The 17,739-nt window shown below is 38.1% G+C and overlaps 1 protein-coding gene across 2 annotated transcripts; it reads right to left on the minus strand.

Moving 5' to 3' along the window:
* Nucleotides 1-1,697: 1,697 nt before the first annotated feature.
* Nucleotides 1,698-4,339, minus strand: LOC123864169. Of its 2 annotated transcripts, none has more exons than XM_045904456.1 (5): nucleotides 4,242-4,339; nucleotides 3,527-3,720; nucleotides 2,639-2,819; nucleotides 2,012-2,287; nucleotides 1,698-1,822 (listed from the first exon to the last, which is right to left on the minus strand). In XM_045904456.1, the coding sequence occupies exons 1-4, from the start codon at nucleotides 4,279-4,281 to the stop codon at nucleotides 2,100-2,102; spliced, it is 603 nt and encodes a 200-aa protein (XP_045760412.1). In that variant the 5' UTR covers nucleotides 4,282-4,339; the 3' UTR covers nucleotides 1,698-1,822; nucleotides 2,012-2,099. The 2 variants fall into 2 exon arrangements, with proteins under 2 accessions (XP_045760412.1, XP_045760411.1); XM_045904455.1 differs by having other exon boundaries at nucleotides 2,009-2,287.
* Between the last annotated feature and the right edge of the window lie 13,400 nt (nucleotides 4,340-17,739).

The following is a 17,739-nucleotide window of genomic DNA, read 5'->3' on the forward strand; positions in this document are numbered from 1 at the left end:
AAGCTGCACCCTTTCAAGTAAAGATTTTTATATAAACCTGTGAGGATGATACTGCCATTGGCGCAATTAAAATGCCATAAGCCTACGTTGTCGACTGTCGTATTAGTTTACAAATTGCGAAAAACCAAATTAAAGAATTTCATACCCCTAAATATTAAATATTTCTTTTTATATGAGAGATTGCACATTTTTAAGTCGATTGTCGGTTAGCTTCGAAAATACATTAAGTATCTTTCGATGTTCTCTAACACAAATTACAGCTGTACGCCCTTACGCGGCTCGCACCCTCAGCTTTATTGTATAGAGGGAAAATTACACTTTAATTGCTCATTTGCGTCATTTAACTTTGTGGAATATGTAACAATCCAAATAATGACGACTTTTGAATGCTTTTTTGTTTGTTTCAAGTCCGTTGCTAAGTTACACCAGTTACACTCAAATCTAATGTTTAAATCAAAGTTGAAGTTTAAATACCTGTTTTTCAACATATTCTCTACATTTCTCATTTTCAACATTTCTCTATAGGTGCTTACTGCTTGTTTACCTAAAGGTATAAATATACCTAATCATTTAGATATAGTATTTTTATTAAAATACAAGCTGATGCCTGCAGCTTCGCCCGCGTGGATTTAGGGTTTTAAAAATCCCTTGGGAACTTTCGATTTTGCAGGACAAAAGTAGCCTCTCCGTAATAGCCAGTCCTCGGAATGCAAGATATTTCTGTCGTAACATTTAAACGGATGATCCTTTAAAAATCTCGTGGATTCACCAGGATTTAGGAATGCAATTCCTACAGCATCAGGATTGAAGAGTTGGGTCCACGAGGTACCTACTACTCTTGGTACTTTTTGATTTCAAGAGCTCGTATCTTGCATCCAGAAGAAAGAGAAAAAAAAAACAAAAACGAAAGAAAACAATGTACCTATGTAGGTATAAAGTCTAATGATTTAATAATTAAGTTTAATTAATTAAAATAAAATAGTAGGCACCTACCTAGTGCTAATGCAGCTTAGCAAACTATTGACGGGTCTAAAATTCTGCCATATTAAGCACCTACTCGTATTTTACGAAATTTTTCCGACCATTTAGACCTGTCAGAGATTTGTGTAGACGTTTAACCGAGCTGGCGTCTCTTTAACTCAATACTGAGATTAGTATGTTCCGCGACAGGTCGAGATGGCAATTTTCTAGTGAGGTGACATCACTTATCGGGTAATGGATATCGATATTTTTTTGGTACGTAACAAAATGAGAATAAAATTATTACAGTAGTCGGCAGGAAATATTGTTGCATTGATCTTTAGAAGAAGATTTCGGCTTCGTAGATTGTTGTCTCAAACCTAAGTGACGTTTTGTCGGTCTCTATGACAGAGACAACGCTCTACTAAACCGCTATCTCTTTCTAAAGGTCAATGTACAATATTTCCTGTCGAGTACTGTACCCCCTTTTTATAAAAGTAATATTTTATTCATCACAATCAAAATCAAATAAACTTAATACTGACTACAACATCGTTACAAACACTTGATTTAAATCGTGAACGTGATTTTTAATTGTTGTTGTCCTACTGATTTTGAATCGGATTTTGTTCTGGACATATACTTTTTTGATATGGCCGTGTGAAACACAGCCCTATCCAGTGTATTTCTAAAAAATATTTTTAAGTTCAATGTTACAATATTCTAATGCTTTTCAGTTCACGTGTTTGAGAATGGATTATTGGTTATTTTATTTTTACACGTGACGAACAGGCAACTGAAGTAGGAATACAACAACGACGAAATCGATAAACGCGGTCGATACGAACTCGTGCAACACTAACTGCTGTATTCACAATCATTACTATGAGGTCTCACAGTGCGCTCGAACACATAGTGAGTTTCCACCAATCAGATCATTGTAAATTGACGTGATACAGTAATCTAATTGGTGGAACGTACAGGTCCTACACTGTGCGTTCGAGCGCACTAAGAGACCTCATAGTAACGTTTGTAAATACGGGTGTAAAACTATGACAGCGCGGGTGTGCCAGGCCTCCCCCCTGCTTACCTCATACCCCGATTACTATCTCGACCTGTCGCGAACAATAGGTACAGATTTAATCTTCCTCAGGCCAGTACATTTCGATCATCTTTTGGAATCGGTTGTCCGCTTGTTTCCCTTCAGGCGGCTGCTTGCCCAGGATGAACACGAACTTCTCGTGACAGTCCATCATGGCCAGGTATTGACCCTCGATGATTTTCAGGCGCATTGGGTAGCGGTTGAATCCCGTTATGTCAAGTTTTGCTGTGAAGGACAATAGTTATTTGTGTCACAAGGGGCCAAAGTGATATTTTGTTGTTCGAGGGCGTTTTTTAATTCAGAGGGAAGCCAAGGATTCTAAAGATGAATCCTGAGCGTAGCGAGGAATTCAATAACGCCGCCCGAAAACAAAATATTTTGGAAGAGTATCAACACACTATTTTTCTACTCTTACACACTATCTATGAGAAAAAAGAAAACATACTAGCATGAATGCGGCCAAGATAGATGGACGGGCAGCGGAGGGTTAGTAGGTAGATAAATACGGGTCCCGTTGTCCCGGTCCACCCTTCAGTACGGTACTGAACCCTAAAAAGGACAAAAGCTATGAATTACCTGTGGGTGGAGGCATTTGCAGAGTCCTGTAAGAGCCATTTCCTTCCAGCTTCTCCAAGTAATAGTCCCTCGTTTTATTAGGATCGCTAGTTTTACAGGGGATCTTCATTTTCAGAGAAAGCGTGTCCCAATTGAGGTTCTCTATGTATTTGCCAATGAGTTGTTCTATGTTCTTCCTTTCCTGAAAATAGGTAACTACCCATAGTGTGTAATATCTCATCGAAAACGAGCAAAATAATTAATTTACGGCTTATAATTTTACATTTCAAACGCCAAATAGGATTATAATACAGGATTACAGTTTACTTTTAGAAGTAATTACCGATGTTCGCAACTTCGCTTGTGTGGATTTAGGTTTTTCCCACGAAATCCCGTGGGAACTCTTTGATTTTCCGGGATAAAAAGTAGCCTATGTGCTAATCCAGGATAATATCTACCTCCATTCCAAATTTCAACCAAATCCATCCGGTAGTTTTTGCGTGAAAGAGTAACAAATATACACACACACATACACACATTCACACAAACTTTCGCCTTTATAATATTATAGTGTGATAACAGTAGATGTTTAGTAAAGTAGTAGCAGCATGTGATTCACAACATGAGTGTCTGCACACCCGACTGCTCCGGTAACTTCTTTCTCGAAATTGGAACTACTTATGGCTGGATTGTGTTTTCCAGGCATCTTAGATGTAGCTCTCTATCTATAGACTCTGATAGGTATATTGTGTGCATGCAGTGGCGTGCATAGGGTTTAAGGCAAAGGTGGGCATTGGTTAATTAATATACATTATTATATTATATTAATTAATGTACATTTCAAAAAAGGTAAGTAGTGCTTGTATGCCTCTACGACTTGCACGCCACTGTGTGTATGTGATTATTTACCTCTTCGCTGACAGCAAAGAACTCCACACATTGAGGGTCGCCGGAGCCTTTTGTTTTCTCTGTCCTGAAATGAAGGAGATGCCAGGAACCTATCGCTTCAGTGTCATTGAACTGGACTCCTTGGGAGAAGGTCTGGCAGTTTGGACCACTCGGCTTGTCGTGCGATTTGGCTATTACTGCTGTGTGCAGTAATGCTGTAAGGTATAATAAAATATATTATAATAATAATAAAAAAGAAATTGTTACACATTTTTTGCATGTCCCTCGCCACCGGGGTGCCTGGTGTATACCTAAGTACTTGGACCACACGTTGTGCCAGTTCTATTTTTCCACGCACATATAAACAGTGGAACCAACTGCCTAAAAATTGTCAAAAATTTGCCTGTTAAAAATTTATAACACCCCCGATAAGTGAAGGTTACAGTAACTAGAAAAGAGCTGATAACTTTCAAGCAGCTGAACCGATTTTCTTGAATTATAGCTAAGAACACTCTCGATAAAGCTACCTTTCAAACAAAAAAAAACTAAATTAAAATCGGTGCATTAGTTTAGGAGCTACGATGCCACAGACAGGTACACAGATACACACGTCAAACTTATAACACCCCTCTTTTTGGGTCGGGGGTTAAAAAGAAAACTAAAATTAAGAGAACTCGCATTCCATTTGGACAGTAGGTAAAAGTATGGTAAAAGTATATGAAAGAAAAGTTCTAACCAAGTGCCAGGAGAAGTGAAACCGGCGACACGTTAACCATGTTGAGACTTGAGAGACAATATGAGATGTAATGAACTGAATGACTTGATTAGCTGTGTCGAAAGGATAACAGCATTAACGAACCCTGTAGGAGCTGTGCTTTTGCTTGGAGGTGGTAACTAAACCCGCTGTCCGTCCGTCCGTCCATTCGTCCGCGGCTGACAAAATTTATTGTTAACTAGCTGTGCCCGCGACTTCGTTCGCGTGGAATAGTGACTTTTCGGGCAGCATATACTCTGTACGTTAAAAATGTTCGCGCTGATTCTTTAAATTGACATAACTTTTTTATTTATGAACCGATTGACATGAAATAAACACTAAATGTTAAGTGAAGCTTACTACAATATATTAGTGAAAACCGTATCTAAATCGAATAAGCTGTTTCTGATATTAGCGTGCACAAACACACAGACAAACAGACAAAAAAAAATTAATTACAATTTCGGGTTCGGCATCGATATAATAACAACCCCTGCTACTTTTTTTTATATATTTTCATTGTACAGACACCACTTTTCTACAATTTTATTATATGTATAGATTAAGTATTAAGTAATACGAATACCAGAATAAATAAAAATTATCGTTTTGTATATAAAATACTAGATGGATGTCCGCGACTTTGGCATAAAATTGGAAAGGATAAAATGTCCGTCCCCGGGATGTAAGCTTGCTCTGTATCAAGTTGCATCAAAATCGGTTAAACTCGGCCGTGGAAAGTTAGCAGGCAGACAGACAGACAGACGGGTAGACAGACGGACGGACAGACCGACAGATGGACGGACAGACAACCACACTTTCGCATTTATAATATTTAATTATTACATCTCTTATTTCGGTCTTCTCCAAGTTTTCGTCAATCGTTGTAGTGCGTCGGAGCAGACCGAGAGCACGGTAAACTGAATAATCTGCTACATCCTGCCCAATGTCCTTTGCAATTGGCAAAATAACAAATTTTAATGAAACAATTAGGTACCGAAATGTTTACAAAGGATTTATTTATATTGATGCGTAGTTCACCATCTAGAATCTAGAGCCTATAATAGATCTTTCTATCAATAATAGTATCTAGATTCTAGATACTTACTGATAGAAAGATCTATAGGCTAGATCTGAAAAATTATAGTACCTATACCTATTAGGTATATTTTATTAGCAATCATCGATATAGCATGTAGTAGGTACTAATTTTTCATCCAAGTCAGCAATGGATGGCTGCTTTGCTGGCGGTTACGTATCACTCACTACATATTAGCTAAGATGTTGCTGAAAGATGATGGGTAAAATGGTAAAAAACTAACTTACTAACTGGTTGCTCGTAGCACTTATTTCCCGACATAATTATTATCACTCCATTTATAACTACTCTATACATGTGTGTATGTATGTGTACTCTTATTAAAATTAATTTTTAAATTATCTCTTCTTGGAAAAGTACAAAACCGTTTCGCAAAAAAGTTTCTGATAAGAATCCAAGCGGCATCATCTATTAAAGTTTTATAAAAGAATTTCATTGCAAAAAAATTATCATGCGTTGGCGACGAAAGACATCATTACGAACATTTACTGCCGTAGGTACTTTTTATCACGAGGTTTAATTTCTAGAGCCATTTTTAAAATTGAATGGGGTTCGTGCTGCCATTAAACTGGGTTCTGATCGCAACTTTGTCTAGGACACTAAAAATATATAACGGAATTGTTAAAATATAAGTAGGTACCTACCTAATAGCTTTTGCCTGCGACTTCTTCTTTTGTGTGATATACCTACTTAATTTATAGGAATAGAAAGATTAAATTATTCAAATAAACCTTTAAAGAAAGAAAGAAAAGCGTTTATTGCGTATTGTTATACCTAAGACTTGGTTATCTCTGCGATTCCTCCACTTGAGCTTTAAAGCCAAAATCCATACTTAATATTATAAATGCGAAAGTGTGTCTGTCTGCTATCTTTTCACGGCCCAACTGTTTAACCGATTCTGACGAAATTTTGTACATGGTTATCTTATATCCCGAGGACGGACATAGGCTATTTTTATCCCGGAAAATCAAAGAGTTCCCACGGGATTTCCAAAAACCCATCGTTCAATCGATTTGTATGAAATTTGATACCGAGGTAGCTTGCGTCCCTGTAATTGACATAGGGGTTTATCCCGGAAAATCAAACAGTTCCCACGGGATCTTTAAAAACCTAAATCCAAGCGGACGAAGTTGCGGGCATCCTCTTGTTACAAATACTACTCTCCTACTTTTGAATCATCAATATCGCATGTACCTACCTACCACTGGTTCGGAATGCCTTTTACACCGAGAAGAACCAGCGAAACTGCCTAAATACACAGGTATAGCCACAGTTTTATACATCGTAAAACTGTGGTATAGATATCCTGTATCTATCAGTTAAAAAAATATTTTCAAAATCGCATCATTAGTTCCGGAGTTTACCCTCTACATCCAAACTTACCAACTTTACCTCTTTATAATATTAGTGTTTACAAAATATGAAAGTTGTGAGACACCATAGGTAGGTAGTACCTACATGATCAGTGTCTCATATTACATAACATAATATATTTAGGTAGGTACCTACCCACCTACATGTCGAACCGCAACACATTTTTAACATCCTGTGCGGTTAACCCATCGAACCGAACCCCTTTGTCTTTGTCGTCTTAAGAACTAAATGTTTTTAATTTTTATTACTAACAAATTTTGAACGAAACTGTGTCTTAAGTTAAAGGACGAGCTCATTTTTTACCCTATATTATCTCCATTTAGGCTTTAACAAACTAGCGTTTTTCGATGTTGGTGAGTCAGAACCATGCGCAGAATGAGCTGTATAGGCACAACCAGGTAAAGGTAGTAATATAAGTATGTTACCTATATTATGGTTTAATAGCTGCACCCCGCGGCGTTACCCGCGATGAATAAGTGTGCAAATCCCGCGGAAACTATGCAATTTTACGGTATAAAAAGTAGCCTATGTGCTAATACTGGGTAAGTATATCTATCTCTAATCCAAACTTCAGCCAAATCGGCACATTAGTAGATATAAATCGGTTCATTAGCTGTGGCGTGAAAGAGTAAAAACGTGAATTGCGTTTTTTCATAATAGCACGGGAACCATGGATTTTTATGAGATAAAAAGTAGCCTATGTGCTAATCCAGGGTATAATCTATCTCCATTCCTTTCAGCGAAATCTAGTAGTTAGTTTAATTAGTTAGTAGCAGTAGTTTTGGCATGAAGGAGTAACAAACATACACACATATACACATACTTTCGCCTTTAGGTATAATTTTAGTGTGATTAGGTATATTTAATTTATAATCATAGTCTTCTTAATACTTAAGAGCTTCTTAGTAAATTATGGTGTCGTTTCTTAGTTTTTCTTTAAAGAGTATTTGCATCTCTTTCTTTTTAACATTATTAAATAATAACGGGACATGAAGACACTAAATAGTGCACATTTAACAGAATCAGAGACTGCATTTTAATTGAATAAGTGTTGAGTTTGATCGAATAGGTATCTTAGCTCTTCGCATGCAAGCCTGGAAATTAAACTTTTTGTCATATAAAAAATACATTCAATTATATTGCAGCTTTTTACAGCCATACGCCTTACACGCACTTGTTTAGTTTTCTGCTTGAGCGAATTTTAATCGTGCGTTAATTGCGTATCTCTTGCACCAATATTATTAAAAACTTCTTTATCGCTAGGAACAGACATAAATTTTAATTGATAAAGTAAAAACTAATTGCACGTTTTTCTTTAGCAAAAACTACATTTTTAATTACATTGTGAAATAAGTGTACATTTTACATTGGACCTAATGAATATTGTAGAACATTTCAAACAAATAATTTTAAGTTAAACAGTTCAAATTTTTATACCTTTTTATCTGAAAAAGCACTTAGATTTATTTAGGGTGATTTTATTAAGATGAAATTCGCAAGCTTATGAAAATTAACACAGCACAGTATTTTTGTAAGCATTACTAAACACCAGCTAGCTATGCATTTTTTAGGGTTCCGTAACTCAAAAATAAAAACGGAACCCATATCTGTCTGTCTGTCTGTCTGCTAGCTTTTCATACCCCAAGAGTTTAACCGATTTTGATAAAATTTGGTACAGAGTTAGCTTACATCCCGGGGACGGATATAGTCTACTTTTTATCCCGGAAAATCAAAGTGTTCCATTCCAAAGGGATTCTTAAAGGTCCATCTGTTTAACCAATTTATATGAAAGTTTCGAAGTCGCCTATTTGGTAGGTATATATCGGAATCGTCTAGTTTGGTATAAAAATGTACTTAGGATTTAGGTGCAAAATTTTAGTATGATAGAATTTGATGATGCAGGCGTTCGTATGAAAAATCCTAAACCAAGACTTGTGGTTTTGCAACGCACGCGCTTCTCGTATTGATTGCTCGAGACCTTTTATTACAGGGTTCAATTTGGTGGCACCTGTCGCCCCTTTGATTTAAAACTCCTTTCCTCAATAAACAATTACGTTGAAGCTTACTTGCAAAGACAATGGAAAAGGGTAGGGTAATTATTTGTTCCTTTTTGTGATTTCTTGTAAATATATGTAAATGATGATCATTTTTTTTGTTCAGTTGTAAAAGACAACTCAAGCACCTGGTAGATAGGTAATAATTAAACAATAATAGTTCCAGGATATCTGCAGGTGGAAAATACTTAAATAAAAACAAATAAAAACTAGAATGGAGTAAGTATATTGTATCAATCATTATAAGCTTTCTGGGATTATCTGGGATGTTTTAAGTTTGAGAGAGTCCTATTCTTGAATTTGTATTGTGATATATTTTTTTGAAAATATACCAAGTAGGTAGGTATAGGTAAGTACCTACCTACCTACTTACAAGAAGATTTTAAATCCTAGTATTTTGCGAACGAAGTTAGAATAATATGCTAAATTAGGTTTATGAACTACGAATAACTATATCTAAGGAAATGTAAGTTAAGCTCAACAAGTGTAAATTAAAAATTTATAACACCCCCGACAAGTGAAGGTTGCAGTAACTAGAAAAGAGCTGATAACTTTCAAACGGCTGAACCGATTATTATCTTGGATTATAGAACACTCTCGATCAAGCCACCTTCCAAACAAAAAGAACTAAATTAAAATCGGTTCATTAGTTTAGGAGCTACGATGCCACAGACAGATACACAGATACACACGTCAAACTTATAACACACCTCTTTTTGGGTCGGGGGTTAAAAATATACCAACAACTTTGAAGACGTTGAAAGAGTGTGTGTTGAATTGTTGCTGTTGCTGTATGTTGGTATGCCTTGTGGTTCCAAAAAAGCCGTCATTGTATGAGAGTTACATTCCCTCAGATATTGTTATTCGTAGTTTATAAAGCTCTACGCCAAACTGCACTACAGTTGCTAACATGTACAATAAACAAACAGACGACGTTTATATTATAGGCTCGGAGCATGTTCACCAGCGGTGGGCGTCCAGGCTGTTGAGATATGGCACGGCCTAATCTCCACAGATAACCCACTCGCATAAACCAGAGTGCAACGCTCGCTGAACATTTTTTAAAATATTTAACAATGGATGGTTGAAAAAGAAAATGGGTTTTATTTTACTCCATAGATTCACCTTATTATCTACCCTATTCATTTCGATTTAAGCTTTATATGTTTACTTGATGCCCGTGACTTCGTCTGCGTGGATTTAGAGTTTTAAAAATCGATTAAATAAGTAGCCTTATATCCAGGTCTTTAACTTTATCCAATACCCACGCCAAAATCACGTCGATCCGTTGCGACGTGTTTGAAAGACAAACAAACACACTTTCGCATTTTCCAATAATAATAAATACCTATTATGGGTAGTGAGTGATCTAGTATGGAATGGATACCTATTTATGGTGTTGCTGATCTCTAGGATTAAGGATAGTTGAAAACTAGCACATTCGTAGATTTTATTAGAAACTTGTACTTAATAAATAACTAAAACTTGGGCGCATTTAGAGCATTAGTTTTAAGTTTACGTAATTAATTATCACCACTAAGTATAATTTATCATCCTTCAGCGTCCCCACCCCGATTGCCATCTCGACCTGTCGCGCAATAATTAATATAGTTTGAACGGTAAGTAGGTTTGATGTTACTTATGTCGAATCCGCCTTTGCACGGGATCGTCGATGTACTGGGCGGGCGGATATATGTACAGGTTTTCTTTTTGTGACGTAGATACTTCAAGATTTTCTTCTTGTTCTTGCAGGCATGTTTGTAGATCGTAGTGCCTACGTAAACTTGTAATATTATGTCTTTTTAACCCCCGACCCAAAAAGAGGGGTGCTATAAGTTGGACGTGTGTATCTGTGTATCTGTCTGTGGCATCGTAGCTCCTAAACTAATGAAACGATTTAAATTTAACTTTTTTTTCTTCGAAAGATGGTTTGATCGAGAGTGTTTTTAGCTATAATCCAAGAAAATCGGTCCAGCCGTTTGAAAGTTGTCAGCTCTTTTCTAGTTACTATAACCTTCACTTGTCGGGGGTGTTATAAATTAATTTACTCTTGTTATTTACTTAATTCAGATATTGCAGGTGGTGACCCCGCACCGGAAAGCACAGCGTTGGACCTCAAAGGCCCCCCACTAAATAGAAAGACGACATCATATAGGTCGTAGGGAGCCGCTGGATTCAGGAAACGTAAGACCGTGGCATGTGAAAGTCCCTACAAGAGACCTATATGTATTAATAGATGATGCCCGCGACTTCGTTCGCGTGGATTTAGGTTTTTATAAATCCTGTGTGAGCTTTTTGCTATTCTTCAAGCTACCTCTTCACCCATGTAAGCCGGTTAAACTGATAGATCTTCGAGAATCGCGTGGAAATGCTTTGATTTTGGAAGATAAAAAGTAGCCTGTTGTTGCTTGTTAAGCTATTGGGCCGGGAAAAGCTAGCAGACAGACAGACACACTTTCGCATTTATAATATTAATATGGAGTATGGATAGTATAGAATATGGATGTTCAGCTGTGAACGCGGTTGGTAATGATCATGATGAGTGCAACAACATTTCTTTATTTCCACGTATTTACTAGGTAATTGTATTGAAGGCGAGCTTAATTTTATCAATTTAATTTTTTGCCTCGACTACACCTGCGCAGGAATTAGCGAAACAATATTTCATTATGTATCATTAGTGATGCTCACAGCGCGTTAGACGAACCTAGCTTTTGTTCTGTTCGGGCGCAGACGTCCCGGCGTGCTTTTAATTACTCCACCGAATACATTAATGTAATCAAAGCTCAATACATCATACTCGCTATCGCCCCGCCTCGGTTTGATTAATAATTCTAATGAGCGGCGGTGCCAAACGAGTTAATTAAGCGTTCCTTTTTTATTCGGTGCCACTGCGACCGGTAAACGCCGCATCAATCACCGCTTTGAGCCCGCCGCCGGATTCTTAATGATTGAAATGACGGCTCCACAGATAGCTGCATGCGCCAAGGACTACCAGGCGCGAGAACACTTTAACCCCTTTAATGCACCTAAATGTTACCACTGACACATCTTATTGAACACAGAGTGAAGTAGAGTGAGGAAGCTCTCGGTTAGAACCTGAATCAACATCTGTCAAATATTAGGCTAAAGACACTGATGGCATGGATGAAGAAAGTAATAATTCTTATGCTACGTGACGTAAAATCAAAGATCGTAGTTGTTTCATAGCCTACCGGTTTTAGGATTCCGTACCTCAAAAGGAAAAACGGAACCCTTATGGGATCACTTCGTTGTCTGTCTATCTGTCCGGCCGAAAGCCCGCCCTCTCGCCCTCCGTGCGGCCTTAGGCCGGTTTTTTTTGCGTTGGGAAATGCGTTGGAAAATGACACACCGGCTGAGAGGCGACCGGAATATCCACTAAAACCCAACGGCACTACTTACTGCGCGACGACTGGCGAATGGGTCATGGGAACCCCGAAGCATTCTACCTCGACCCAGCCAGCGACGACCCTTCACCGGGGACGTATTTGTCAGTTCACTGCGCGTCTGAGGCGTATGCGCCTCCCGTCCTGGGGTCTCGATGGGCGACAACAAATGTGTCTTCCAGAGGCTACTGTCAACCTACATTTGACGCCTGCCAGTGTGAGAAGACCTCCTGCCCGCTGAACCGATGACCTGAAGGTGGCGGGGAGCGGGTGGATGAGGAAGGCGGAGGACCGTGTTTGGTGGCGCGCTCTTGGAAAGGCCTATGTCCAGCAGTGGACGCTTACAGGCTGATGGATGGATGGAGTGTAGATGAAACCTTGAGCCTTGTCACAAGTTTCCAGCTGTCATGTGCTACCACTAAGCAATCCATTCTGAGTTACTAAGGCTTGATGCGGACGGCTTGAGAAGAGACACTTGACGGAGGGAGTGATGGTAGAGTTCTAGCAATATAGGCAATAGAGCCTATTTAGACGACGCTCAGCGCTAAAAAGTGATTATTTTTTATTTTATTTTATTTTTATTTTTAATGGACACACACAGTATAAAAACTAAACAATAGGTAACACAAACACAAAGCACATACACCACAACAGTCTCCAACGAAAGTTTACACATATTAAAATACTTACACAATAGCCGGGTATGAAAACTAGTACAGAAAATAGGAAAATTACTTAAAAATTAAAAGAAAAAGAAAAACAAAAGCGATAAAACTTGGAATTTCTGTAAGATTTTAATTATGATTTATTGAAGTTTTTGCTCTTATACTTATGATTTCTTTATCCATTATCATCATTAATTAATTCGTGTCTCCATATTTCCAAGTTTGTTTAACCCAAATAAAGAAGTTTATCATATGTCGGGACAAATGAGGAATATTAGTATAAATTGAAACAGTTTATTCTGTAAAACTAGTGGGAACTCTTCCACGTCAAACATTATCAATCACTCGCGCCGCGCCGCGGGCGGACTTGCTTTAATTTGATAAAACGCAATTAGCTACCAAAAAGAAATCTAATCTCAAGAGGCGGCTAAATTTTTTTGGCAGCTCCATTTTTTGGGATACGTTCCACTTTGACGGCTCATATGATGGAAATTTGAAACAAAGATTATATAAAGCCTTCGTCATGTGATAGACAGAACATTGACGAATTATCACTGATCTGCGAGTTTTTCAGCTATTTTATCGCTTCTTGTCAGTCTAGGTTGTAAAGATGCTCTATTTAATAAAAGCTTTTAGGTTAGTCGTTATTGTGATTCAGGCGCAAAATTGATAAACACATTAGGGATTATTGAATCGGGTTCTTTAATTAGTGAGATATTTAGAAGGCGCGTTTATTAGTGCAATTCAAAAGGTATTTTTAGGCGAGTCATTCCAGTGGCAGTATCAAGTGGAACTCAGCGGGGTCCGACGTCTAATTCACCGCGCTACCAACAGGTGGCAGCGATGCCGCTTTTCAAATCTGACAGACGCCATTGCCTTTACGTCAGAGGGCCGCGAATAAAATTAATGATGTTCGCGCCTTAATGACGTTTCACGACGCCGCTCCATTGTGTCCGTAATGCAACAATTATTGAGATCATTTATTAAGTTTATTGATCTTTTAAGTTAATCTTTTATTTCGTAATTTAGCTCCGTGCGAGCGCGCGAACTCATGAAAAAAATATCTCATATGCGGAGGCATTTTTTGGACTATTTTTGTCATTATACGGCGTGATGTGAGCGGGTCTTTGAATGTGGAGGCAATTACTGCCCTGCATGTGGTTTGATTATGTACCGCGTCCATTCCATCTAGCGGTGAGGCTATAACACGCCGGTAAAAACATTACTATAACCTTTGTAGATGGTCGTTTTTGAGCTTCCGTTGCTAAATTGACGTTGATATTAAGAGCCTTTGTTACTCTTTAGGTAGCTGGTTACACGAGTCGGTACTTTTGATGCAAACTACAGATTAAGATGCGCTTTTTTTCGAGATCAATCTCGGGCACGCACCTCTTGACTTTTCGAAGTTATCTTGCTTTGACGTTGAAGAAAATCTGCCTGAGAGTTCTCCATAAGCTTCTCAAAGGTGTGTGAAGTCTGCCATTCCGCACTTGTTGAGGTAAGCCATAGCCAAGCCCTTCTCATTCTGAGACGAGACCGTGCTCAGTACTGAACCGACCATGGGTTAATGTTTTTTTTTGAAACGATAAGGAGTTATGTTAATAATGCATCGATAGTGTGTAAAATTTTCATCATGCTAGGTAGTTTAATAACAGCATCATAATTCATAAGTTTGTCATGCAAGCGGTTTACTTGAGTTGCAGCCTGATGGCACTTTGGCAGTTTGCGGACTCCCGGCACATACTTAATTAGCGAGGACGCCTTGGCTCCTTTGACGCTGGATAATCTCGGAGCTTTACATCAATAGCAATTACCGACTTCGCCGTACCAGCTTCTCATGCGATCATAGTAGCTACTCATTTAAACACCTATATAACAAATGATGCACGGAAAACACGTTCGGCAAAATAATATCTAACAACACACTTAAACATTAAGATTATAACAGACGTGATATAATCTCCACAACAAGGATCGATTTCTCAATAATTGCGAAGCATTATAAACTTCAATCGGGTATGTACCTATTCATGTTAGATTGTATTTAGATATATAGATTATAGACGTATCAGAGCTGCTTTGTCTTCCACGATCGTCGGAAACCAGCGCAATTAGACGCAATCGTGTCGGAATTATTGTAATAACCAAAAAGAATCGATGGTCTAACGATTGTTGATCGGCGCACGGCGATTGGCGCAGCGATCACCAATGCGCGCGCGCACGATGCCCGTCGTTAGGCGATCCGCGGACGATAAGCTAATAATACTTCAAGTTTCAACGGCAACCGTTGATTGCTATTCGTCTGTAATCCTCTATTTTTCAGATGTTAAACTTTGAAAGTCGCTTAAACCGTTACCCATTCGAAAAGTTCACGGTTGTTATTATGCCTCGATTCGGAAGGCGTGGCTATTCCTCAATCGAAAAAACTTATGATAGATTATACGTAGTAATTGTTCAACCGACCACCGAGGGAACGTGATATGGACATAAAATTAGGGTTTTAATTCAAAAATACAGGTGATATTTCAAAGAAATGACCGTGGGTAGGTAACGTTTTTTTTGGTAAATTTCTTTGATTTCTACTAAAGATGGTAACCATGAAACTATACCTACATATATCTAACGCTATAACAACAAATAAAAATTAAAAAGTGTTATTTCTTGTAGGATACGACTCGCATTTGGCCTATTTTTGACCTACTTCAAAAAAGAAGGAGGTTCTCAATTCGTCGGAATCATTTTTTTTACATACAAATTGCATCCAATGTGTCACTCGAGCATCCGCGTTGAAGCTAGTGCTGGACTATTATCCCTAGATTATGGGTTCGCGGTCACGTACGACCAATCGTCAGTATGGCTCGATTTGATGTCCGTCCGTCTGTCTGTCAGCGCGCTTATATCTCGTGAACCGTAATAGGTAGAGAGTTCAAATTTTCACAGCAAATGTGTTTCTATTGCCGCTATAAGTTATAACCACATTTGTTAAAAATTTCAAAATGGCCGCCATGAAAAAAATGTTATTCCTTGTACAATGGTACGGAACTCTCATTTAAATTGCAACCAATGTGTCACTCGAGCATCCGCGTTGAAGCTAGTGCTGGACTATTATCCCTAGATTATGGGTTCGCGGTCACGTACGACCAATCGTCAGTATGGCTCGATTTTATTCATTTACTCGTACGTGCCTCCATGTATCCTTCAGAGCCGGTACTTGGTGCGCATTCAACGCGCCATGTGTATGAACGCTGATTATTATTTCAATGTACATAATAGCTATGTACCTATTCGTGTAAATTGTTGCTTGAGGTTAAGACGACTTGAACACAATAATTGAATTTCTTACATATAATTTTCCTTATTATATTGTAATCTTATCTATCCATACTAATATTATAAATGCGAAAGAGTGCGTGTCCGTCTGTCTGTCTGTCTATCCGTCAGCCTGTATGCTTAGCTAGGCTCAGAGTTAGTTTACATCCCGGGGACGGACCTAGGCTACTTTTTATCGCGGAAAATAAAGAGTTCCCATGGCATTTTTAAAAAGCCTAAATCCACGCGGATGAAGTCGTAGGCATCACCTAGTAATATATAAAAGAAAAATTCAACTGACTGACTGATCTATCAACGGATAGCTTAAACTACTGGACGGATCGGGCTGAGAGGCATGCAAATATCTATTATGGTGTAGACCTGCACTAAGAAAGGATTTTTGAAAATTCAACACATAAGGAGTTAAAATAGGGGCTTGAAATTGGGGGGACGAAGTCGTAGACCTATGATACTAATATATAAAAATTAATGTTTGCCATTAAGTATGGAACCATGAAAATATTCAGATCCTTGATAAATGTGTAAGTAGGTAAAAAAAACTATCATAAAAATTATAGATTCTATAATTTGATTCTATGTACTTATAAACCCCCGGCGCGGCGACATAGACCGAGTCCCTTAGATAAAGAAAGAAAGCAAGAAAAAATATTTCTGTCAAGAACAGATCCTTGTTAAAAAAGTCTACTAGAAAGTCAATATAGGATATCTGCTCGTAAGTAAATAAATAATTGGAAGTGCATTATTGCGGTTGAGTCCAAATTGTATGGATGTGGTCCGGAACTGTTGTGCCAAATGTCACATGCACAGACACACGGGCAAAACATACGTGCATACCTATAGCTGGCGGCTATATTGCGTTTTGAAAATAATTAAAAAATTGTTATGCTTGCAGATGTCTGTTATGCCCACAATATGCCCACAATGTATGTAAGATAAATATTAATGCCTCAAAAAGGCGCTTGAGACTTAGGTTAGATTAGCCTACTGACAGTTTTTTTTTAATTTAATGAGATGAGAATGAGAATGAGAATGAAAACTCGAGTGCGGAATTTTGCGCTCGGAGATTTTCATTGAAGTTTCGTCCGCAAAGGAATGCTTGGAGAATTTTGGTAAGCCATACAAACTTATTGTAAAGTCGGATGTTCATATTAGAATTTGTTTCCGACCATTTGGCATAGCATTTCTTTCAAATTAATTAACCACACCGATTATTTTCGTATTATTCAACAATAAAACGTAATTGTTTGTGGTTTTCTCCGCCCTCGAGAGGGAAGCACAAGGCGCACAGCTATTTGGGCACTGCGCTTCGGAAATAATTTTAGAAAGGACCCAATTATCTGTCAAAAACTAGAAGATACCTGCGAATTCACCATTGCAAATAAAAAAATTGTGCTTTTTTTAATTTATAGGCTAGCGCTTGGCTGCAATCAGACCTGCTATTATTATTGACAATTTTATTTATTAGTATAGATTAGGGTGCCGTACCCAAAGGGTGAAGTCTGTCTGTCTGTCTATCTGTCTGTCTGTCTGTCTGTCTGTCTATCTGTCTGT

The sequence above is a fragment of the Maniola jurtina genome, chromosome 4 (genome assembly GCF_905333055.1).
Source record: "Maniola jurtina chromosome 4, ilManJurt1.1, whole genome shotgun sequence".
Taxonomy (NCBI): Eukaryota; Metazoa; Arthropoda; class Insecta; order Lepidoptera; family Nymphalidae; genus Maniola; species Maniola jurtina.